The following is a 24,641-nucleotide window of genomic DNA, read 5'->3' as shown; positions in this document are numbered from 1 at the left end:
TAATTTTTTAAACCAAATATTGTCTTCCTATGGGCATGACTTGACTGCCAAGTCCCCTAATCCTAACTTTTACCATTTCTGCTAGGACTTTCTATGTACTGAATTTGTAGCTTTCTGTTTCCCTGATTTGCTCTATTTCTCTTGCACCAGGTATTGAGATCCACTTCATCCATGTGAAGCCCACCAATCTCCGTCAGGGTCAGAAGGTTATTCCTTTAATGATGGTGCATGGCTGGCCTGGGTCCGTCTATGAATTCTATAAGATCATTCCCATGCTGACAGACCCAGCCAGCTATAACTTGGAGCAGGACACAGTGTTTGAGGTTATCTGTCCTTCCATTCCAGGCTATGGCTTCTCTGAAGCTTCTCACAAGCAAGGTGAGTGAGTAGAAGAAGAAGTAAGGAGTGGGGAAGCTTTCCATATGGCTGGGCTACTTGTTCACCAGTTATTAGCAGGATATATAAGTCTCTAAGTGCTTTAAAAATATGCCTCCAAGTAACTTTATAAGTCTAAGTGCTTTGAAAATGAGCCCCTAGTAACTTATGGAACTTTGTAAGTCTAAGTGCTTTGAAAATGAGCCCTTAATAGTGTCTCCTATTTTAATATCTACCTCAAGCCACTAGCCAAGCTGATTCAAGGCAATGGACATTCAATTCTATATCCATGTGGATGACATGCAGCTACTCATACATGCAGCGAAGGGCGACTAAATGATAGCGGGGATGGGACGACTTCCCTATGAAGAAAGACTGTGGAGACTAGGGCTTTTCAGTTTGGAGAAGAGACGGCTGAGGGGAGACATGATAGAGGCATATAAAATAATGAGTGGAGTGGAACAGGTGGATCTGAAGCGTCTGTTCACGCTTTCAAAAAATACTAGGACTAGGGGGCATGCGATAAAACTACAGTGCAGTAAATTTAAAACAAATCAAAAAAAAATTTCTTCACCCAACGCATAATTAAACTCTGGAATTCGTTGCCGGAGAACGTGGTGAAGGCGGTTAGCTTGGCAGAGTTTAAAAAGGGGTTAGACGGTTTCCTAAAGGACAAGTCCATAAACCACTACTAAATGGACTTGGGAAAAATCCACAATTCCAGGAATAACATGTATAGAATGTTTGCATGTTTGGGAAGCTTGCCAGGTGCCCTTGGCCTGGATTGGCCGCTGTCGTGGACAGGATGCTGGGCTTGATGGACCTTTGGTCTTTTCCCAATGTGGGATTACTTATGTACTTTATATGTTGATCCAGACTTACTTACAGCCCTGAATAAACTGACTGCCTGTCTAACAGCAATTCAAGAATGGGGTAAAAACAAACAATTTTGCCTGAAGCTAAGTAAAACTGAGCTCCTATGGGTCCCTGTGACATACCCGAGTTCAAAATCCCACAAACTATACTTTAAATGAAAGGTGAGGAGCCTTGGAAAACAGCTGGACTTAACACTTAAGCTGATCCCCCAAATCCAAGGAAACTCCAGGAGCTGCCTCTATCATCTGAGACAACTAAACGGTCTCTCTTAGTACATTGAAAAGACAAGTTTCGTCACAGAGGATCACGCCACGATAGGATCAAATGATAATGCAACTCTATATTGGTGCGACTACAGAGAGTTTGCATTCAATCCAATTGATAAAAAATGCTACAGCTCGACTGATAGAAGTTTGTAAGGGGCATGATCACATTACACTATTTCCTGCAAAAACTTCACTGGCTACAAGTATAATATAGGACAAAATTTAAAACCTTATCTCTGACTTCAAGGCCCTTAAAGGAAAAGGCTGGAGTACTTGGAAGAACAGGATCTCATTCTACACACCTGCAATGTTACTAAGGTCCTCGGAAGGACCATCCCTAACCACACCCTCTCAAAGGAAATTAACACAATGTGACACCCACCAAGGAGCTTTCTGCGGAGTAGCCCCCCCACACTCTGGAGTGCACTACTTGAAAAGCTTTGCCTAATGCAAAACTGCCTTTACTTCGGGAAGCAGGTGAAAGAAGCAATTAAATAGTCACACACAGAAGGACTAATATTGGTTGCCCTTATTGCAGTAGGACTTGCTTATGACACACGGCCTTGTATAACCCCATGTGCAATTTTTTGTTTTTTTACCTGTTGGGCTTATCAAACGCCTGTTACTCGTTCTTATCTGTCTATTTATTGCACCTCCCTTACCATCTGTGCTGTCTAGTAGACGTTTTAATATGTGTTGGGTTGACATTGGAAGTACCTTACTATGTTATATCATGTGCTGTTATTTGAATATTTTTTTTACTGCTTTAATCTTGTATTGCCTATGTCCAGGTTATTCTGGCTGAATACTGAATTTCTTTAAAAAGATGGTGGAGGAACACCGCAAAAGCAGAGGACCACAAGGTCAAAGAAGGCCAAAGTGAGGAGTAGTGTGATCAGCAGCGCTTTTCCATAAAAAGACAGCAGGGCGAGGAATATGATGGAAAACAATCTTTATTCTTCAGGACCTGACACAGCACGGTGTTTTGGCAAAAAGCCTACGTCAGGGGTCTGTGAATAAAATCTCTGGAGGATATGTCACACAATGTAATCACTGGAAAAACAATCTTGACAAAGATTGTTTTTCCAGTGATTATACTACTCCTCACTTTGGCCTTAAAACAAGATGGTAAAATAAATCCTAATAATAATTGAGCTGTTTTTTATATGTGGAAGCCATGCTAATTCTGCTGCCACCCTCTAACGGCTCACTGCCGCTCCTGCACAGGGTTCAATGCCATCGCTGCTGGTCGGATATTCCACAAGCTGATGCAGAGACTCGGGTTCCAGTCGTACTACCTGCAGGGGGGAGACTGGGGGAGTTATATCACCAGCCTCATGTCCCAGATGAAACCAGAGTAAGTTACATAAGCTCTCTCTCTCTCTTTTTTTTTTTTTTTTTTTTCTTTTCCGACACTGTTCTTTACCTCTTCGCCAGGTGTTGATGTAAAAGCCCTCAATAGGATTGGATGCTAATCTAATCTGGGACTGGAACCAGGATTAGAGGTAGGGTTGTGTATTTTTCTGCCACCTCTGTAGCTTTTCTGCTAAACGGCAAACTCTACTGGCTAGCCGAGGGGCTGGAGGGATGCCTCTTCTAATGTACTTCCTCAGTGCTGCTTATCACTGTTGTGGCTGCTGTTCTCCTCCCTCCCCCTCATCATCCCTGGATATGGCAGGGGCGTAGCTACGGGTGGGTGGGTGGGCCCGCCCCGCCCACCCAAGCGCACAGCCGCACACACTGCAGCAACCTAGTGACGGCAGAGACAGCACCCGCTCAGCTGATGATCTCCAAGCTCCCTTACCTTTCGGCATTGCAATGCAGAGGCAGAGTGGCAGACTCGGGTCGGCAGTCGGCTCGGCAATACACTTGAAGGTCGCATCGCTGCCGTGCAGCTCGTCGCTGTAGTTTTTCATCCTACGCCTACGCGGTATGACGTGCCTGTGTGTGCTGTGCGCAGTGGCGTACTCAGCCGCGCTGTTGCTCCGCTCGCTTGTTGTATCAGGGCAGGCTAAAAAAAATAGCTGCACGCCACGTGCACGAAGGGTTCAGCATTGAGCTAGTGCGATCCTCAGCCTGGCCCTGCCCTGGAAACGTGGGAATTGGGAGCCTGGTTCTTAAATCGAGTTCCTGTCTCGGTACAACTTTACTGCCAAGCAGCAGTTGCCAGCCCAGCACTGCAGGTAATACAATTGTAAATGCTTGCTTTTTTTTAACATCATAATGGTGGGATGAGTAGGGGGTAGGACAGGGCTGACACTAGGCTACGGGGAGGGGTGGGGTAGGGTGGGGCTGTTTATTAGAAATCCTTCATCAAGTGCACTTTAAGGCATTATTTCGGAGTTTCTCAAGAAATGCTACTCTCACTTAAATACATAGTGCCCACCCATATTAGTTCTGGGCCCACCCAAAATGTCAGGTCTGGCTACGCCACTGGGATATGGGCACATCACCTGCATGGCATGCCCTGACTAATGAGTAATTATGGTCTTTTAAACATAAGCAAACATGGAAATAGAGAAAATGATGGCAGATAAAGGCCATAAGGTCTATCCAGTCAGCTCATCCATGCCATCTGCTATCTCTCCCTAAGAGATCCTACATACTTGTCCCATACATTCAGATACAGTCTTCGTCTCTACTACTTCCACTGGGAGGCTTTTCCATGCATCCACCACTGTTTCCATAAGTAAGTATTTCCTTAGATTTATCCTGAATCTACCCTCTTTTAACTTCATCCTATGCCCTCTCATCCCAGAGTTTTCTTTCATTTGAAAGAGATTTGCGTCCTGTGCATTTGTGCCACGGAGATATTTAAATTGCATTAGATTGAGAGAAACCACAAGGGTTGCATCACCCTATTGAAGTGAGGTAATTAGGGTTTCAGTACTATGGCCTGGTCTAAAAGCTGTTCGCCACGGGTGGAGAATGTGAGAGGCCTCAACATATGTTGAAGCAGTTGGGAATAAGCAATTCTTTCAACTGGTTTGGAGACAAAAGGTAGATTAGAGATTGGATGATAATTAACAAGATGTGAGGTGTCAAGACTGTTTTTTTAAGTATTGGACAGACAATAAGTCTCCATGGTGGAAGGACACAGTCAGTGGTCAGAGAGAGGACCATAGGAAGTGATACTCAACCAAGAAGAAGAGAGAGGATCGAGGGAATATGTGAGGGTAACAACTGACATGCCCCTACTGGGCAGTGTATGACATAGCATGTAAACAATGGCATTAAGTCTAAGGGTGAGACTTCTAATAGCAAGGTCCCCTACTTCAGAATTCCTTCTTATTATTCAAAGATAAAGTGCGACAGGAGGAAACGTTTAGGACAAGTTTAAATGTCTCTGATAAAAACAGAAGTCAGATGGAATAACACCCTTCCCCCAAAGGCAAAAGCCACCTAAAGAGCCTAGAGTGATCACAGGATTTTAAAATAATAGGTATACAACCTTGGTTTGTTGATATTGGTTTGTTCACACAGGCAACTGGCACCAAAGGCAGATGGTGATAAACCTCTGTTGATGCTTCTGTGGACATGTGAGTGGACAGATGTGTGCTCTCTTGTGCCTTTTGCAGGTGCATCTTTTATGCAAGTTTATATCAGAAGTAGCCTTCAAATCATGATGCTATTATGATTGGCAATTGGTCTGTGCCCTATTTTTGTAGTTACAGCAGACCAGAAGAATGTCTTTGACATCGTTTTTGGATATTCCCACAATTCTAGGCTCCAAGCAATCTGAAGCTTACTAAACAATTGTCCTTGCCAAGAGTTATGGCATATCTCCAGATTGATCCAGATGTGTCACTGGATTGACCGTGCCAGGGTCACAGCCAAGAGTCTCTCTTAGATGCAAAAGCATTTCAGCACAAAGAACAGTGCAGTCTGATGACATCACAAGTAGAGAATGACTTGGGGGACAAAGTTTGTCCCCATCATCATCCCCACAAACTCAAACTCCACCGCACTAATTCCACCATTTTTTAAATAAAAAAAACAATTACTCGCTTTTTATACGGATGAGATTTTGTACTGTTGCGGGGATGGGGAACAGACTTTGGCCCCTTGTCGTTCTGTAATCAGAAACCAGCATGGCAGATTGAAAACAAATTAAAGTTTGTGATACAATGAATATATTCAGGTGGTGGTTGCCCCCTACAGTCTCCCCCCTCCCTTTTAAGCTGAGATGCAACAAAGGCACCTCACATCGTACACATGTTTTAGGACCAACTAATGTAACAGTTCAAGTTTAGAACACTATAAAACATTGTCACTGATCAGTTGTCACTGGGGGGCAATTTAGCCTTTTCACCGGGGTTGGAAAATCCTGGGAATATTCGCAAGGCCTTTGATCATTGGAGTATATGCTTGATGAGGGGTGGAGGGTGTCTTCAGCCCATGGCTACCTTTCATCACCGGGGGGGGGGGGGGGGGTGGGGGGGGGGGGAACACCTTTGCTTACTGTCAATTAAATCACTGCATTCGCTCTTTGCCTCCATGTAGGTACCAGGATTTGGGGCTTTTTTTTTTTAATGAGATCTCAGAGTACACAACTTCTGGGACCAGGATCTAGAGAAAACCTTGTCAGTGGGATATCTTATCCAATATTAGAGGCATCCTGGGGCTGGCCATGAATGTAGGATATAGGAAATGTTACTATCACTCAGGAGCTTAGCCGAGATTGGATAACAGAGCCGGTAGTGGGAGGCGGGGCTGGTGGTTGGAAGGTAGGGTTAGTGCTGGGCAGACTTATACGGTCTGTGCCAGAGCCGAAGGTGGGAGGCGGGGATAGTGCTGGGCAGACTTGTACGGTCTGTGCCCTGAAAAAGACAGGTACCAATCAAGGTAAGGTATACACAAAAAAGTGGCTCATTACTTGGGCAGACTGGATGGACCGTGCAGGTCTTTTTCTGCTGTCATCTACTATGTTACTTCTTTATAGAGGTTACTATACTCAGTTGCAGATGTTTTAAGAATACAGGGTGCCATCCAGTGGTGTGCTGGTAAATGTTTAACAACAGGCTCTCTCCCCGGTCCCCCTCTGCGCCCCCCCCCCCCAAATTGCAGAGCTGGCTATAGCCTGGGAGAGAGCCTGGGGGGGGGGGGGGTGGCAATGCATTCCTCCAGGAAAAAAAAATTTAATGATCCCAGGTTCCAATCTAATTCATGTTTAATGTGCGATAAAATGCCATAAATAAGTAAATAAATATAAACTTTTAATGTTGAGCACCTGATTCTCAAAGTGAACATATTCCAAACACTATAATGAAAATAAAATGATTTTTTTTCTACCTTTGTTGTCTGGTGACTGTTTTTCTGATCATGGTGGCCCAGTATCCGATTCTGCTGCTATATGTCCTCTTAACTCCGTTTCCAGGGCTTCGTTTCCATTTATTTCTTTCCTTTCCTCCTTTCTTCTTCATTTCTGGTCCTCAGCTTCTGCCTGTTTTCTTCATCCATGTGCAGTTTTTCTCCTCTTCCTTTCCCCTCAACTCATCTCCTTCCTCACTCTTCCCTCCCCTCCATCCATGTCCAGCATTTCTTCTCTCTCCCCTCCTCTCCCCTGTCCTGCATGCACCCATGTCCAGTGGTGACCTTCCTCTCCCCTGCCCTCCATCCACCCATGTCCAGCGGTGACCCTCCTCTCCTCTCCCCTGCCCTCCATCCACCCATGTCCAGCGGTGACCCTCCTCTCCCCTGCCCTCCATCCATCCATACCCAGTGACCCTCCTCTCCCCTGCCTTCCATCCACCCACCCATGTCCAGCAGTGACCCTCCTCTCCCCTGCCTTCCATCCACCCATGCCCAGCGACTCCCCTTAGTTCTCTCCCCTGCCACCCCCTCCCGAGTTGTCAGCGAATTCTCCCTCACTTCTCCCTCCGGATCCAGTCCCTCACCGACTCCTTGTTCTTCTAATTCTTTGGGGCAGGCAGTGAAGAATTAGAAGAACAAGGAATCGGTGAGCGGGACCAGATCCGGAGGGAGGGGGGAGGGAGGGAGGAGAGCCAGAGCCGGCTTGCGATATTTAACAACTGGCTCACGAGTCGGTAGAAAGATTAACAACCGGCTCTTGCGAGCCGGTGCGAGCCGGCTCCAGCACACACCGCTGGTGCCATCCCCAATTTGCACTAAATGTCAGGTGGCTGATAATACTTTTTATCACTCTTTTTGGGAATGTTGGGCAATTCAGCATTTTTGGAGAGGGTTTGTTGACTGTATGGCCTCTCTTCTGGGTTGCAGGATTGTGGGTGTCCCTGAACACCTGCTGTTGGATCAGCCTTGATCTTATAGAAGAAAAGATAAGGAGGGTACATTACTTTTTTGTAAAATGTGCTTTCTGATGAGAAAATGTATTTTACAATGTTGGACTTCAGAACACCCCCTTGTAATCTGGCAATGGCCTAATTAGTTACATCAGCTGCTTGCCTGGGAGGCGAGAGAGGCTAGGGGTTGTTATAAACATAAGACCCGTTTCTTGAAGCTTTGGCATCCATATCTACAGTCTGTGTCTCCACTGGGGAGGAGTCTTATACTGAATATTTTATGACTTTACCCTCTTATGTTTGACCTTTGTTTTTATGTTTCCTGCTTTGAGTCCCATGTTTGTATTTTGTTTGGGCAGGGAGAAATTTTTCTTGAGTGATCAGAGGGTTATAAGATTCCAGGCCCACTGGTTTTATGCTCATTTGTTCATGATATGTTGGGTATGGGGGAGTGGGGCTGGCAGAGTTTGGGGTAGGGATTAAGACTTTTTGTTATAGTATGCGATCATTTGCTTACATGATAAAAATGTTATAAAACTGTTCAAAATATAACACTAATATAGCAATAAATGAATAACAGCAAATCTAATATAATAAAATGCATCTCCAACATTCTGAAGCTGACTCCGTGGCTTCAATGAAGGGTTTGTAAGATCGTAAGTGTGTCACCTCTCTCTCTGTCCTGCCCTTGCATCAAAACGTGATGACGTCGAGGGCGGCGGAGCCATCAGAGGGAACAGCGTCAAAACGTCAATTGGAGGTGTGTTTTATTACATTAGTAGATAGGATGTCCAGTTCCTTGAAGCACAGCGTCCTGCACAGTAATGCTCAGCTGCCTCTCTGTGGGGTCTCCTTTTTCACTGCCCACCTGCAACTCGCTCTCCACGGCGCTGAACAGCTGATCGACACGGCACTGAGGCAGATTCTTCCCGCCGCCAGCGCCAATCTTCACGGGTCCAGCGCTCATTCTCTCGCAACGCGATACACCACAACAACGCACGCGGAGCCAAGTACACCCTCGCAACTCGCTCTCCACGGCACCACACCAGAGAGAGGGAGGGAGGGGCCTGACAGAGAGAGAGGGAGGGCATGACACCAGAGAGGGAGGGAGGGAGAGAGAGAGGGAGGGGGGGCCTGACACCAGAGGGGGGGGAGGTATCTGTCACACTCACACACTCTCTCTCTCTCTCACACACTCAGTGTCTTTCTCTGTCACTCACACACTGTCTCACACTGTATCACATTCACTCTCTGTGTCACACAGTCACTCACACACTCTCTTGGTCTCATACACTCAGTCTCAGTGTCTCACACATACACTCTCTCACACACACTGTATCTGTGTGAAACACACTCTCACTGTGTCTCACATACGCACTTCCACACACTCTCATTCTCACACACACTATCTCTCTCACAGACACACTTGCACTCAGACTTACTCTCTCTCTGTCACACACTCGCACATTCACTCTCTCTCTCACAGTCACAGTCACTCTCACATACACTCAAACATACACACTCCGAGGAAAACCTTGCTAGCGCCCGTTTCATTTGTGTCAGAAACAGGCTTTTTTTTTCTAGTAATGAATAAACATAATGTTAATATATTGAATGTTAGTAATAATATGAAAAGAAATAGTTTTATAGCAATAAATCAGGTATACAAAGAAGCATAAACATCGGATGTGGAGGGGCATTGTCAATATGACATCTAAGTCGGACTTCGGACATTGTGTGCTAAACGTTCTGAATCTAAATAGGAAATATGGCCATTTTTGAAACGGCAAAGTGTCTTTTTTTTTTTAATGGCCACATCAAGATGTTTCATGCTCTTTGCATTTTATCTTTTTGGGCCATTAAAAAAAAAAGTGCAAGTGAAATACGTAGACAATCAAGCCATTCGGATGTAAGAGGAGCCAGCATTCTTAGTAGACTGGCCACACAGACATCCCAGGAGAGCAATGGGGCACCCTATGGGGCACTGCAGTGGATTTCATTTAAAAACTCCCAGGTACACATCTCATCGTTGCCCCCTTATACTGTATACAGAGCCCTTCAAAATACACCAGAAACCTACTGTGCCCACTGTGGGTGAAGAGGTCACTTGTACGTGGAGTACAGTAGGTTTTGGGTACTTTGGGAGGGCTCACACTTTCTTACCATAAGTGTAACAGGTAGAATGAGGTATGGGCCTGGGTCCTCCTCTCTGTAGTATACAGCATGCTTTTTCGATGTTTGTTTGACTTGATTGCTGGGTTCACTGAAGCAGGAGATTTGCTCCTTAGTTGGTGATTTGAGTGAGAGCTTCCTTTTCTGCTGGTAAAATGCCGTTACAAAAAAAGAAGATATTGATTTTGCAAAACCAATGGATTATGACTGATCTATTATTTGCCATTTATATCAAAGTTGTTGGAGGATTTTTTGGACAGCAATAACATTTTGGATCCTTTTCAGTACGGTTTTTGGAAACATCACAGTACTGAGACTTCATTGCTGTCTACAGTTTATATTTTATTGATTTATTTACCGCCATTTTGAAGGAATTCACTCAAGGCAGTGTACAGTAAGAATAGATCAAACACGAGCAATAGGCAATTACAGCAGTAAAAATATTCAAAAACAATACAAAGTATGGCATGGTATACTACTTACAATGTCAACACAATACGTAATAGAGCATTATAATTGATAATGAAGGGTAAAGCAAGGAAGTAACATATAAGTAGGTAAGAAAGTAGGAAGAGTTAGAAAGTAAGGCGATTCATTTAAAGAAAGTTGCACATGAGGTCAGAGAGATGGTTAAATATTATCTCAGCTAGGGTAGGAGTGGATAAACATGTCCTGCTGCAGTATGTGCAGCCCGAGTCACTCCTCGTGTGTGTGAGTGAGACTAACAAGTTAGTTACTTCCTCCATTAAAGGCTTGGTTGAAGAGCCAAGCTTTCACCTGCTTCCTGAAGTACAGATACTACTACTACTACTAATATTTAGCATTTCTATAGCGCTACAAGGCGTACGCAGCGCTGCACAAACATAGAAGAAAGACGGTCCCTGCTCAAAGAGCTTACAATCTAATAGAGTCTTGTGTTAAGCGGAGCCTTTCCGGCAGTGCATTCCAGAGTGTGGGGGCTACTCTGGAGAAGGCTCGCTTGCGGGTATCACATTGTGTAATGTCTTTCGGAGAGGGTGTGGTTAGTGAAAGTCCTTGGGAGGACCTTGGTGTCCTTGATGGTATGTGGAGAATCATCTTATTTTTCAGATACTCAGGGCCATTTCCTTTCAGTGCCTTGAAGATCAGATACAGAGTTTTAAATTTAGCCCTGTATTGTACTGGTAGCCAGTGAAGTTTTTGCAAAAATGGTATGATGTGGTCACGTCGCTTGCAACCTTCTGTGAGTCTTGCTGCTGCATTCTGAATCAACTGGAGCTAGTGCAGGCCCTTTGTAGTCAGACCATTGTATAGTGCATTGCAGTAATCCAGTCTTGATGTTATCATGGCATGCATAACCGGGATAAGATTTACCTTCTCGATGTAAGGAGAGAAACAGCGTAGCTGTCGCAGATAGTCCTGGGCTTCACAAGGGTAAACAGTTTGTTGTGTTGCACTGGATGTTAGTGCAGCATTTGATACTCCAAACCACTCTATTTTACTGACTAGGTTAGTGGCTATTGGGATAGGAAGACTGGTGTTGAGACAGATAAATTTGCGGTGTTATAGTATGGCTAGCCCTGACATGAGAGCGATCTTAAGATGGCTGACATGACCCCTGTTGCTTTTGCAAAGCAGAGTCTGGCCAACTGGGTGATACAAGGAAGCAGTCTTTGGAGCTCATTTTCAAAAGAGAAAAACGTCCAAAAAGTGGCATAAATCTGCATTTGGACATTTTTCTCACAAAAACGTCCATTTCCAAAACCAATTTTTAGATGTTTTCCTATGAAGTCTATCAGAAGTGTGTTCAAATCACAAGGGGGGGGGGGGTGTCATGAGCATGATAAGGGTGGGTCTGGGCATTCCTAACACTTGGACGTTTTTCAGCCATAATGGAACAAAACAAAATCGTCCAGGACTAACCCCCTCCCACCCCCATCCCCCAAAAATGTGATTTAAAACATTACTTGCCAGCCTCGGATGTTATAGCCAGGTTCATTAGACACCATGCAGGTCCCTGGAGTAGTCTATTGGTGGGTGCAATGCATACCTCCCCCTACCTGTTACACTTATGGAGGAAACAGCTCTCCAAAACTCACTAGAAACCCACCGTACCCATAAATAGGTGCCCCTTCACCGGTAAGGGCTATAGTAGTAGTATACAGTTGGGGGTAGTGGGTTTTGGGGGGCTCAGCAGACAAGATAAGAGGGCATTGGTGAGATGTGTTCCTAGGAGCATTTTATGAAGTCCACTGCAGTGCCTCCTAGGGTGCCCTATTGTTTTCCTGAGATGTCTACAGGACCCAGTCTACCAAAAATGCTGGCTCCTACATCCCAATGGCTTGATTTTGTGTGTTTTGCACTTGGACTTTTTTTTTTTCCTCAAAAATGGACCAAAAAGCAAAACGTCCAAATCACAAAACCTTGTTCAAAACAGTATTAAAAAAAAAAATACTTTTTTTTTTTTTTTTTTAAATGACCTTCTTTCCTATTCAGATTTTGGACGTTTTTTGCAATCTGTGCAGAATTCAGCTGCTTGGTAATGTCTCGGTTTGATCCTATTATGCACTTGCTTTTTAAGTATCATTGGTTGCCAATCTTTTGGCGTGTGAAATTTAAAGTGTTTTGTTTGATTTTTCGGGCTTTGGCGGGGGAGGTTGCTTTTTATTTTGTTCAGTCTCTGTGACCTCTCAATCCAGTTCGACAGCTGCATTCTGCAATGGATAGATTATCGCAGTTGCCTGCTTCAAGAGACTACTGATTGGTTGAGATGCATCCTAGGTCTTTTTCTATTTAAAAATGTGTGGGGAAAAACAGAGGATTGCTATATAGAAAAGGGATGGAACCCAATTAAAGCAAAACTTAAATGGCCTCCTAACGGGAGTGATCTTTGATGGCAACTTCAGAGGTTGGGAAGTAAGACCAATGCCAGGCAGACGTCTATGGTCTGGGTCCTGTAAGTGGCAAAAACAGATCGGGATCAAGACTCGAATGGACATTGATGGCAGTTCCAGTGATTGGGAAGTAGGATCAGTGCCGGGCAGAGTTCTACGGTCTGTGCCCCAAAATTGGCAGGGAGAGACAGACAATGTTTTAATCATGAAGTGGAACCTGTGCAGAATGCCAGGTTTAACTCTGCCATCTTATTGGGCAGACTGGATGGACTGTGCAGGTCTTCATCTGCCAACGTTTACTATATTGCAACCCCGTTTGAGTGGCAACTGCTTATTAGTGCCTTACAAACACAAGTTCACTATTGTACTTTTCTTAAGCAGGTAAAGAAATTGCTATTTCAGAAAGCATTTAAATAACTATTGTAAGATGAATTGGAGTGTTAATGTTTTTTAAATTAATTTATTGTCTATATATTTTGTGTTTTATTGTAACCCCCTCCCCCCCCCCCCCCCCCCCACAAGAACTGTGGATCACATGGGGATATAAGTTTTTCAAATAAATAATGGTTAGAGCAGGGCTGCAGCTCCTTTTGACTCTGAGCAAGTCATTTAACCCTCCATTGCCCCAGGTACAAAATAAGTACCTGTATGTAATATGTAAACCACTTTGATTGTAACCACAGAAAGGTGGTAGATTGAATCCCATCCCCTTTCCCTTTGCAAAAAATGAATGTCCATGAAAATAAACATAGTAACATAGTAGATGACGGCAGAAAAAGACCTGCACGGTCCATCCAGTCTGCCCAAGATAAACTCATGTGTATACCTTACCTTGATTTGTACCTGTCTTTCTCAGGGCACAGACCGTATAAGTCTGCCCAGCAGTTTTTCCTGCCTCCCAACCACCTGTCCCGCCTTCCATCACCGGCTCTGGCACAGACCGTATAAAAGTCTGCCCTCCCCTATCCTCGCCTCCCAACCACCAACCCCTCTTCCCCCCACCTGCTCTGCCACCCAATTGTAGCTAAGCTTCTGAGGATCCATTCCTTCTGCATAGGATTCCTTTATGCACATCCCATGCATGTTTGAATTCCGTTACTGTTTTCATCGCCACCACTGTAATATGTAAACCACTTTGATTGTAACCACAGAAAGGCGGTAGATTGAATCCCATCCCCTTTCCCTTTGCAAAAAGTGAATGTCCATGAAAATAAACAGTCTTTGATTTGTCTTTGACAGTTCAATTGGTGTAGAAATGATGTTATGTAATTTCTTGGATAGAAAAGTCACTTTTGTAGAGGAAGTTCATAAAGTCATTTTGGAGAGCAATGAAGCATATAGGGGTGAATTCTATAAATCGTGCCTAAAAAGTCGGCGCCGAAAAAAACCTGCTTAAGCGCTATTCTGTCCTTACCTGAATAATGTGGCGTTATCCACATAACTAACTGAAAACTTAGGACAACTTTTCTCCTGTCCTCAGTTATCCAGATACTGGCACTGGATAATCTCAGGTCCAGCCCAGAACACCTACAGCACTATACAGCAACATTATCCCAATTTCATCATTGAAAATTCAGCACAGGGCTTATAAACATACCTCTGTAGATGGAGTAGTCTTATCCTCTTTGCCTCCTTGGGCCTAGTAAGGCTACATTAGGATATTCTTGGTGTTGGGCCTAGTGAGGCTGCATTAAGGGGCAAGGGAATGGGACTTGATATACCGTCTTTCTGTGGTTTTTAAAATTACATTCAAAGCAGTTTACACAGTATATACAAGTACTTACTTGTGCCTGGGGCAATGAAGGGTTAAATAACTTGCCCAGAGTCACATGGAGCTGCAGTGGGAATCGAACCCAGTTCCTCAGGATCAAAATCCACTGCACTAACCACTAGGCTACGCCTCCACCCCATTAAGATATTCTTGGTCTTTTCCTTTGCCAGTTAAAGTTAATAAAGAATTTACAAAGCTTATTAAAGAAATTACAGGACCTGACATGACAGGTTAATAAATAAATAAAAAAAGAGCAACCTGTGGTAGGATACCCATTTTAATCGCATTAATCCTACCAAGTTTCCTACTACTATTTAGCATTTATATAGCACTACAAAGCGTACGCAGCGCTGCACAAACATAGAAGAAAGACAGTCCCTGCTCAAAGAGCTTACAATCTAATAGACAAAAATAATAAAGTAAGCAAATCAATTAATGTGTAGAGGAAAGAGGAGGGTAGGTAGAAGCGAGAGATACAAGTGGTTACAAGTCAAAAGCAATATTTATGATGTCTCAGTTTTTATCCTTCCTTCCCTAGAGTTCTGCTGTCTTCAGACCTATTACCATCCCTTTTTCTGACCTCTTTTCAGATCTGTGAAGGGGCTGCACTTGAATTTCGTATTGATCAGTAAAGGAGGCCTCAAGATGCTACTGTCTTTGATGCTAGGAAACTACCTTCCATGGCTGGTGGGCTTCACACGTGAAGATGCACGGCGTGTCTTCCCATACTTTGAGAACATCTATGGAATACTGAGGGAAAGTGGCTACCTTCACATTCAGTCTACTAAGCCAGACACTGTAGGTAGGTTTGTGTCTATTAAACAGAGACAGAATTAGAACCTAGAATCCTGCTTCAGAGAGAAAACTGGTGTGGATCTAAGGATGAGACAAGATTAAAACCCAACCTTCCCTAACCCCAAATGATATACCATATGCTAGTGAGAGTCAAAATTAGGAATGGGGCCCATATCCCCAGCCTGGAGCAGATACCAGGCCTCCTACCTCTCTGCATACAACCCAGGGTAGGAGTGGAACCCAGATCCCCAGCCTGGAACAGACACTAGATCTCCTAACCCAGCAAATACCCAAGGTGGGAATAGAACCCAGGTCTCCTGCCTCTGATCATAGAATATGAGCTGGATCACCTGTCCCTCAGTTTTAGCCTGTGTCTGGAATGGATCCTGGGTCTCCTGAGACTTAGTAAATTATTCCTAGAATAAATCACAGCCCACAAATGACCTGTTTCCCCCCTAGTCATAGGCTACCTGTTGCCTGCACCGGGACTTTCTCCCTGAACCGTTCCACCCCTTCTGACGCAGTTTCCTGTTTTGTGAATGGTAGGACAGTTCAGGGAGGAAGTCCCAATGCAGGCCGCAGGCAGCCTATGAGTGCCATTGCTGCTGCTCAAGTTAAGTCTGCAGCAGAGAGGATTTTAGAGTGGGGGCGGGGAGCTGGGTCTGACAGGGGGTACATATGCAACAGATGAACCTAATTTAAATACACCACTGATTCAGCTGTATGGCACCTCCCCCCTCCCAGCCCATCCAACCCCTCAACATAATTAAACTCAACAATTGGCATCATCCCACAGCAAGCCTATAAAAATGCATAACTGAATATTGTAACAAGCTATTTTTAAAAAACTCATGTACCCAAGTAAATGGACTATTTGAAAATTGCCAACCCTTCCTTCAGGTACAAATATGCACTGATAGTTCTTTGAGTTTGTGTGGCTGTCAGGACTTATTATTTTGCTTTGACTTCAGCTGCTTTTTAGTGCCCCCCCCCCCCCCCCCCCCGAAGCTGCTGCCCTAGGCAATCATCTCGTCATGGCTAATGGTTTGGTCGGCCCTGCCTGGGTCTGAAATGTTATTGTCGCCTAACGTTATTGTCGACTAATCTATTCCCTCAGGAGCTGGATGATTTCTTGACTGAATGTGCCGGATGCCTCTGATGGCTCAGTGCTAGTTCTAGGGGTTAAGGACTGTTTTTGCTCTGTAGGTTGTGGTTTGAATGATTCCCCTGTGGGCCTGGCTGCGTACATCCTGGAAAAGTTCTCCACCTGGACTGACCCGAGATTTCGTGACCTAGAGGATGGAGGTTTGGAGAGGTGGGAAGGCGGTGAGGAGGGGCAGGATATAGGTCTGAAGAGGTTGGGGAGCTGATGGGGAGCAGCACAGTGTAGGTCTGGAGAGGTGAGGCACCACTGTGGAGTAGGGGAAGAAAAGAGTGGGGAGAGGTGAGAAGCTGGTGAGAAGTGGAGGAGTGGCCTAGTGGTTAGGGTGGTGGACTTTGGTCCTGGGCAACTGAGGAACTGAGTTCGATTCCCACTTCAGGCACAGGCAGCTCCTTGTGATTCTGGGCAAGTCACTTAACCCTCCATTGCCCCATGTAAGCCGCATTGAGCCTGCCATGAGTGGGAAAGCGCGGGGTACAAATGTAACAAAAAAAAAAGTAGCAAAATAGAAGTCTCGAGAGGTGAGAAGCTGCTGTGTGGAAGAGTGTAGAGAGGTGGGATGAGTGGAAAGACATGGGTTTGTAAAGAGATTTGGAGAGGTGAGGAGCTACTGAGATGGGAGCATGGAATGGAAGGAGGGGAGAAATCTGGTGATGGAAGAGGGTAGGATGGGAATCTAATGTAGTCATATGGTGTTGGAGGCAGAATTGAAGAGTAGAGAGATGAAGAGCTGGTGAAAGAACCAGGATAGGGCTCTGGAGAGGCAAGTTGGTCAAGATGTAGGGGTAGAGAAGTGAGAGGCTTCTGGGAACAGCAAAATGAAGAGCACATAGGGAAGGCAGGATGATGGTGTAGGAGGTGAAGAGCTAGTAATGGGGTAGAAAGAATGTTTTGTTACTTATTGGTGTAGAACTGGATCCCAGTACCTCTACGTTTTCATTTATTGCTGACTAGAAAGGTGTCCATTATATGAAAATACAGAGATTTCAGGAATACTGGTGGCCTGTCCCTGTCTGTCTTCCTATACCTTCTCTTAGTAAATGGTGACAGAAAAATGGCCAAGCTGCCACAGTGCTAACAATACCTCTCAGCTGCTAGTGGCAGAGCATGACCATCTGCAAGGTATTTCTCCTTATCCACAGCAGTCTCTCTCTCTCTCTCTCTCTGTTTGTCATCTCTGCAGATAAGCACACACAATCCCCACTTAATCTTCTCCAGCAACCTTGCCTCCCATGCCTCCACACAAGAAGGACAACTCTTGTATTTACTTGGTGCACATAGGTGCAAAGAAAAGTGTTGCTCACATGTATAAATGCACTGTTCCATAAGAGAGTTCATAAATGCTATAGCGCACCTTCAAATGGGCGTACATGTGGGCGGAGCATGGGAGGTCCATGGGTGAAACTGGCACTTTATGCACCCAACTTACAGAGTACTGTACATTACATGTGATGACTGTCACTCTTAGATGTGCCCATTTACGCCTCTCATCATCCGGGCGTGATTGGGTGTGCCTTCATTTAGGCTTGCTGATGCAGGTGTTCACTAGTATTCTGTAATAGTATTGGAGCACCCAGTTGCTGTTCTAGAATAGGCACTTCTCATGCAGCATTGGGACACCTAAAATGGGGTACCCTGTTATAGAACTGCCCCCTCCTCCCCCCCACCAAGATTCTGCAATTATTTCTGTAGAATCACCTGCCCTTCAGTTACTCCCTGCTCATATATTCCTCCTATCCCATACAGGAAATATTCCCTGGATGACCTTCTGACCAATGTCATGATTTACTGGGTGTCAAAGAATATCGTCTCGTCCGTGAGATTCTATAAGGAGAACTTCACCAGAAACTTCCACCGTATCCCTGACCCCAGGTAAGGGAGGGGAAAAGAGGAGCAGAAGGATTGATCTCTGTCCCCGTTCTAAGGCATCCACTAAAGAGGATAGGGAGAGAGACATTCGAAGAGAGGACATACCATCCTGAAACGGCACTGAAAAGAGGGAATAGTTCAAGAGCATTGGGTATGGGTGAACTTGCAGTTCCTGCAGCCTTTCTCAACAGGAGGTGCCGTGGGGAATGATGGATGAGTGCAGTTTCAGCCTCTGTGGAGAATGGTGCAGAAAGTTATTTATTGGACTTTATTAACTGCCTTTATGAAGAGATTCAACCAAGGCAGTGTACAGCAGGTACAGTTTAACATAACGCTTACTATTTTCTTAACAGCATAATAGTAGTAAAAGAACCAAGTATAAATATAGTAAACAAGGTAAACTTTAAAACAGTAAATTGAAACCTAATAATAGAACTACCGTGAAATAGTATCAAAAATATACACATTTAACAGCACTGGAATTCAAATACCAGAGAGAAAATACAGCAAAGGGCGACTAAAATGATAGCGGGGATGGGACGACTTCCCTATGAAGAAAGACTAAGGAGGCTAGGGTTTTTCAGTTTGGAGAAGAGACGGCTGAGGGGAGACATGATAGAGGCATATAAAATAATGAGTGGAGTGGAACAGGTGGATGTAAATCGTCTGTTCACGCTTTCCAAAAATACTAGGACTAGGGGGCATGCGATGAAACTACAGTGTAGCAAATTTAAAACAAACCGGAGAAAATGTTTCTTCACCCAACGCATAATTAAACTCTGGAATTCGTTGCCGGAGAACGTGGTGAAGGCAGTTAGCTTGGCAGAGTTTAAAAAGGGGTTAGACGGTTTCCTAAAGGACAAGTCCATAAACCACTACTAAATGGACTTGGGAAAAATCCACAATTCCAGGAATAACATGTATAGAATGTTTGTACGTTTGGGAAGCTTGCCAGGTGCCCTTGACCTGGATTGGCCGCTGTCGTGGACAGGATGCTGGGCTCGATGGACCCTTGGTCTTTCCCAGTGTGGCATTACTTATGTACTACTGATATGCCTAATAAGCATGCATTAGAACATTCAACTAACATAGATATGATGCTAATGATTTTGTATAGTACAGTTTACCATATATAGCTGAGGGTCAAAGTTTAGATATATGATGGGAACAAGATGTATGGTACAGAGTCAGTTGGGATAATTAGATGGTTAGCTAAACTCAAGGCACGTTCTTGATAAGGAACTGATCTAAATTACAGTGTGTGTAGCAAGTTAGTCCATGAGCAAAATGAGTGTATAGTCAGTCACCCTATGTAGTAAAGGCTTGGGAGAAGAGCCAGGCTTTCACCTGCTTCCTGAAGTCGAGGTAGGGCCCAATATTTAGAAAAAGCTGTCTAGTCAATACTCAGCTGGCGACAGTATTTTCTAAATGCTTTATGTCACCAGCTAAGTTAGACCCGCATAATCAGTACCAGACCAAGTGCAGGCACCAGCACTGAATATCTGGGTCGGACCACAGAGGAGGCAGCTGCAGAGACTTATGTGAATCCCAATCAGTATCTAGCTGGGTACCCACATAAGACACTTATGTGAGACCCACCTGAGTATTGGCCAGGACCAAGTTACCTGGCCCTGACCCCCCCCCCCCCCCCCCCATTCGCCATGATTCTGATCCCCCCTCCCAAGGATCCCCCCACCCCTGTACTCTCCCGCTCAGGCCTACCCAATCTCTGGTGGGCTAGCGGAGAGCAGGCAGGAGCAATGCCCCCTCACTCCTGCCCATTGTATCCTCTCCCTTCAAAATGGCTGCTGTGACCTCTACAGTCACTGACCTACCAGATGTCAGGAAGGTAGCTCGAGGGAGCCTATAGTAGTAGTAGTGGTGGTGGTGGGTGATCCAAGAGAGGGTCAGTGCTCTTCCAGTGGGAGAGAGGGAGGGGGGATCAGTTCCAGATGGGAAGCAGGGAGAGGGGATTGGAACACTTCATGCTAGTACCCAGCAGTTATGCAGCTGCCAGCTGATGTTTAGTGGCAGTACGCCCATAGCTAAATAGGTCTAGTTAAGACTGCTTTTTGTGCAGTCCTATATGCCCGCTTAGCTATGCAGGCACCGGCACTGAAGATTGCCTGCATTTGCATAACTGCAGCAGCCATTTTGAAGCAGCCTCCAACATGGACAGGAGCAAGTGGGCATCACTGCTGCTCTTTTACCGCCAGGGATCTGTCAAGGTAGGCTGGGGGGCAGACCTACCTTGCTCTGTTGTTGAGAGGAAATGGGAGGAGGGATCGGGATCAGGATTGAGGCAATACATTTCTGTGTGGGTCCCAGCTGACTATCGGCTGGGACCCTGCATAAGTTCCAATGGCCAGGGTAATGTGAATTATCCTGGATATTCAGTGTCAGTGCTTGGACATGGCCTGGAACTGAATATTGACTGGTATGCTTATAAATTTAGGCCTACCATTCATTCCTCTAGATTTATAAAGCATACTTTATGAACCTAGGGCCTGATATTCAAAGTGATTTAGCCAGCCGATGACTGGCTAAATCGCTTGGTAGGGGCTAGCTGCTAATATTCAGTGGCACTTAACCGGCTGAATATTGAAGTTAGCACCAAACAAAAAGCTAGCTGTCTTGGGGGCGGAGGCAGAACTTGGCCGCTTAAGTGCTGATATTCAGTCCTTAAATCAATTAAATGGCCCAAAACATCAGCAAGGGTAACAAAATAGTAATACCATAAACCCAGCTGTTCTGTATAATCGCTTGCTCTTTGTTACTCCTTGTTACTCTAAGTTCCAGAACTAATTTCAATTCAATTCCTTCCAACCAACATGATGACTTCAGTAGAAAATTCAGTTGTTTATTATTGCAAATTCCATTATGTATTGTCAACTTGTGCAAACATTGTTCAGTATATAAAGACGTCTTAAAATCTTTCAATCATAATCCTTTAACAACATCTTTATCACATTTTGCAGTGCACGGACGCCTCCAGCAACATGCGGCATGTTTCGCAAATTGCTGCCTCGGTGTGGTCCGCCAAAACTGAAAATTAACTGTCAGTCAGAATAATGAATGTACAATCAGAAGTTTAACATATATAATAAGTTTTACATACCTTATACTCAAAGATTCACACATACTGCATCAGTGCCTGCCGTGTTCTATTCCTATCGCACCAATGCTCAGCTATATTTAAATAAATCACATGACTCTATACACCAATGAAAATGCTGCAACCTGATGATGTCACTCAATGAGTTTACATAGCTGCGGTCCAATCTATTTCTAAGTTCAAACCTCATGGAAATAGAATCCCCAATGTAAATATCCACCATTGCTCCTTATAATTGAGTAAACTATCTACATCACCTCCCTCTTTACCCAATTGTATCTGATCAATAACTTGCCATTTTATATCTGTCCATTCATGATGTTTTTGTCACCAGTGGTTAACAATGGGAGCTGTCAAAGTAGCAGTATTGATTCTAGACTTTGGCTCATTCAGTCTCTGCTTTATCGGTCTTCTGGACTCGCCTATCTAATATAATAATTCGCACCTCCAACGTTCTGAAGCTGACTCCATGGCAATGAAGCCGTGTAGTGTTCGTAGGGTTCGTTATCACCCAGGGAAAGAAACATGACGTCAGAAGGAGAAGGGACCAACCACAGGCCTCGCACTCGCTCTCAGTGCCCTGCCCTCGGAGGGAGGGGAAGGCTGCATATAATATTCACCCACCAGAAGTTCGTTCCTTCCCTCCAAGTTCCACGGTCGTCGTCCGTCCCCCCTCCCTCCCAGTTCCAGTATCCCCCCTCCCTCCCAGTTCCAGGGTCATCGTTCGTCCCTCCTTCCCTCCCAATTCCAGGGTCGTCGTCCCTCCCTCCCTCCCTTCCAGTTACAGGCCCCCTCCCTCTGAATTTCAAGTCATCCTGACTTGCCTCGCGTGGTAAAAAGCATGCAGGCTCGGCACTTACTTCAGTTTTCCATTCTCTGTCTCTCAGCTCTGGTCCTGCCCTTGCAGAAACAGGAAATGAGGGCGGGACCAGAGCTGAGAGACAGAGAAGGGAAAACTGAAGTAAGTGCCAAGCCTGCACACTTTTTACCGCTGCTGCTGGCCGCCGTAACCCCAAAGAGGTAAGTCAGGATGACTTTTAAAATTCGGAGGGAGGGGGCTTGGAACTGGAAGGAAGGGAGGGAGGGATGACGACCCTGGAACTGGGAGGGAGGGAGGGAGGATCCTGGAACTGGGAGGGAGGGAGGGGGGACGCTGGAACTTCCCTTAAAAACATTAATGGCAGAAGGTGATTACCTTGCTAGCGCCCGTTTCATTTCAATGAGAACAGGGCTTTTTTTTACTAGTATATTATAACTGACAAGGACATTGTAGAACTTACACTACATTGCTGCTGTTACAGTTTGTATTAGTTCTTGCAGTAATGTTGTGTGTGCTACCTGTCATATAAGGTATGTAAAGCGTATTATATATGTTAAACTTCTGATTGTACATTCATTATTCTGACTGATGGTTTTAATTTTCAGTTTTGGAGGACCACTCCCTGAGGCAGCAATTTGCGAAACATGCCGCATGTTGGTGGAGGCGTCCGTGCACTGCAAAATGTGATAAAGATGTTGTTAAAGGATTATGATTGAAAGGTTTTAAAACGTCTCTATATATTGAAGAATGTTTGCACAAGTTGACAATACATATTGGAATTTGCAATAATAAACAATTGAATTTTCTACTGAAGTCATCATGTTGGTTGGAATTGAATTGAAATTAGTTCTGGAACTTAAAGAGTAACAAGGAGTAACAAAGAGCAAGCGATTATACAGAACAGCTGGGTTTATGGTATTGATATTCAGTCCTTAAGCAGCGAGATTTACTGCATAAATGGGACTTCATAAAAGTCTGTCCATGGCCGCTTAAGTGCTGAATATCAACTTAAGTGGCTGTGTGTTAGCTGGCTTAAAATAACCAGATATTCAAAACTGAAGCCCGCACAGGTCCCGGATTTGAATATCCAAGAATAACACCATAGGCGGCAAGGCTAGTGATGAAAGTCAGGGCTAAACTCCTAACTTTTTTCCTTGCTCTAAATATGGCCCTGTTGCCACTCACTTTATATGCTCCTAAATTTAGAAATTTAGTGAAATTGAGTATAAATTTGGACACTCAGCCCTAGTAAATTTTCAAAGATGCCAATTTATGAGCACAGCTTTAAAAGCTAGAAGCATAAATCTTTGAATATTGAGCCCTTAAATTCTAAGGCTTTTATGAGTATTTCACTCAGTCAACACAGGATTCTTAAAAAGAATTGATCCCCTGGTTTATATTCTCCACCCCTGTGACTATCTGAAATCACCAGCTCAGTTCTGTTCAATCACAATGTTTAATTCTTTCTTTCTGATTCCTGTTGTTCTGTTACTGTAGGATTGGAATATATGTCCCCACAGGAATGGCAATGTTTGTGAATGAGTTAACACACACACCCCGTGTCTGGGCCAAGCAAATGTTTAAGAACATCGTCACATATTCCTACATGTCCCGTGGGGGGCACTTTGCTGCATTTGAAGAACCAGGGCTCCTATGTCAAGATGTTAAGCAGTTTGTAAAAAAAGTGGAAAAGCTATAAGATGTGAATTATCAATAGAGAGAGTGACCAGGACAATCATCTGACCAACAGCTGATCAAGACATCTACCCACCAGACAACTCATCCAGATGCCTATAGTTCACCAAGACATCCATCTATCTGAGGAAGAGAATTAACCAAGACACCCCCACTTGCAGAGAGACAACTGACCCAGTCCACCTAGAAAAAGCTCTCCCAGACTTACTTCTGTAGCCAGACACCCGAGTGACACACCCACTCAATTAGAGAGAGACAACTAGCCCATTCAGAGCACAAGTAATCCCTGCAACACAACAAAACTAAAGTACGTAATGGACAAAACTCAACTCTTCCGTTGTATGTTTCCCTAATGTGGCTATGCCACTTGAACTTTATCTGATCACTACATCACTTTGTATTTGTTCTCACCGGAGTCTGCAAACGCCTCTCCGGTACTATGTAAGCCACATTGAGCCTACAAATAGGTGGGAAAATGTGGGATACAAATGTAACAGATAAATATGTGTGATGTGTCTGATATGAACAATGTACACCCTGCTCCTGGTATCTGACTCTTTACCTCTGCAAGAATTAAAAACAATAAAAT

At 44.5% G+C, this 24,641-nt stretch overlaps 1 protein-coding gene across 1 annotated transcript in view; it reads left to right on the top strand.

Moving 5' to 3' along the window:
- Positions 1-24,410, top strand: part of LOC115465422 (epoxide hydrolase 1-like) — a 41,249-nt gene extending 16,839 nt beyond the window's left edge. The window contains exons 4-9 of the mRNA XM_030195873.1: positions 151-378; positions 2,745-2,874; positions 15,187-15,398; positions 16,598-16,706; positions 18,300-18,425; positions 23,855-24,410. Of these exons, the coding sequence (XP_030051733.1) occupies positions 151-378; positions 2,745-2,874; positions 15,187-15,398; positions 16,598-16,706; positions 18,300-18,425; positions 23,855-24,056 (1,007 nt within the window). The 3' untranslated portion in view covers positions 24,057-24,410. The remainder of the gene's footprint in view (positions 1-150; positions 379-2,744; positions 2,875-15,186; positions 15,399-16,597; positions 16,707-18,299; positions 18,426-23,854) is intronic.
- The last annotated feature ends 231 nt before the right edge of the window (positions 24,411-24,641 follow it).

Source organism: Microcaecilia unicolor, chromosome 3 (genome assembly GCF_901765095.1).
Source record: "Microcaecilia unicolor chromosome 3, aMicUni1.1, whole genome shotgun sequence".
NCBI classification, from domain to species: Eukaryota; Metazoa; Chordata; class Amphibia; order Gymnophiona; family Siphonopidae; genus Microcaecilia; species Microcaecilia unicolor.
This window is presented reverse-complemented; position numbering and strand designations above follow the sequence as displayed.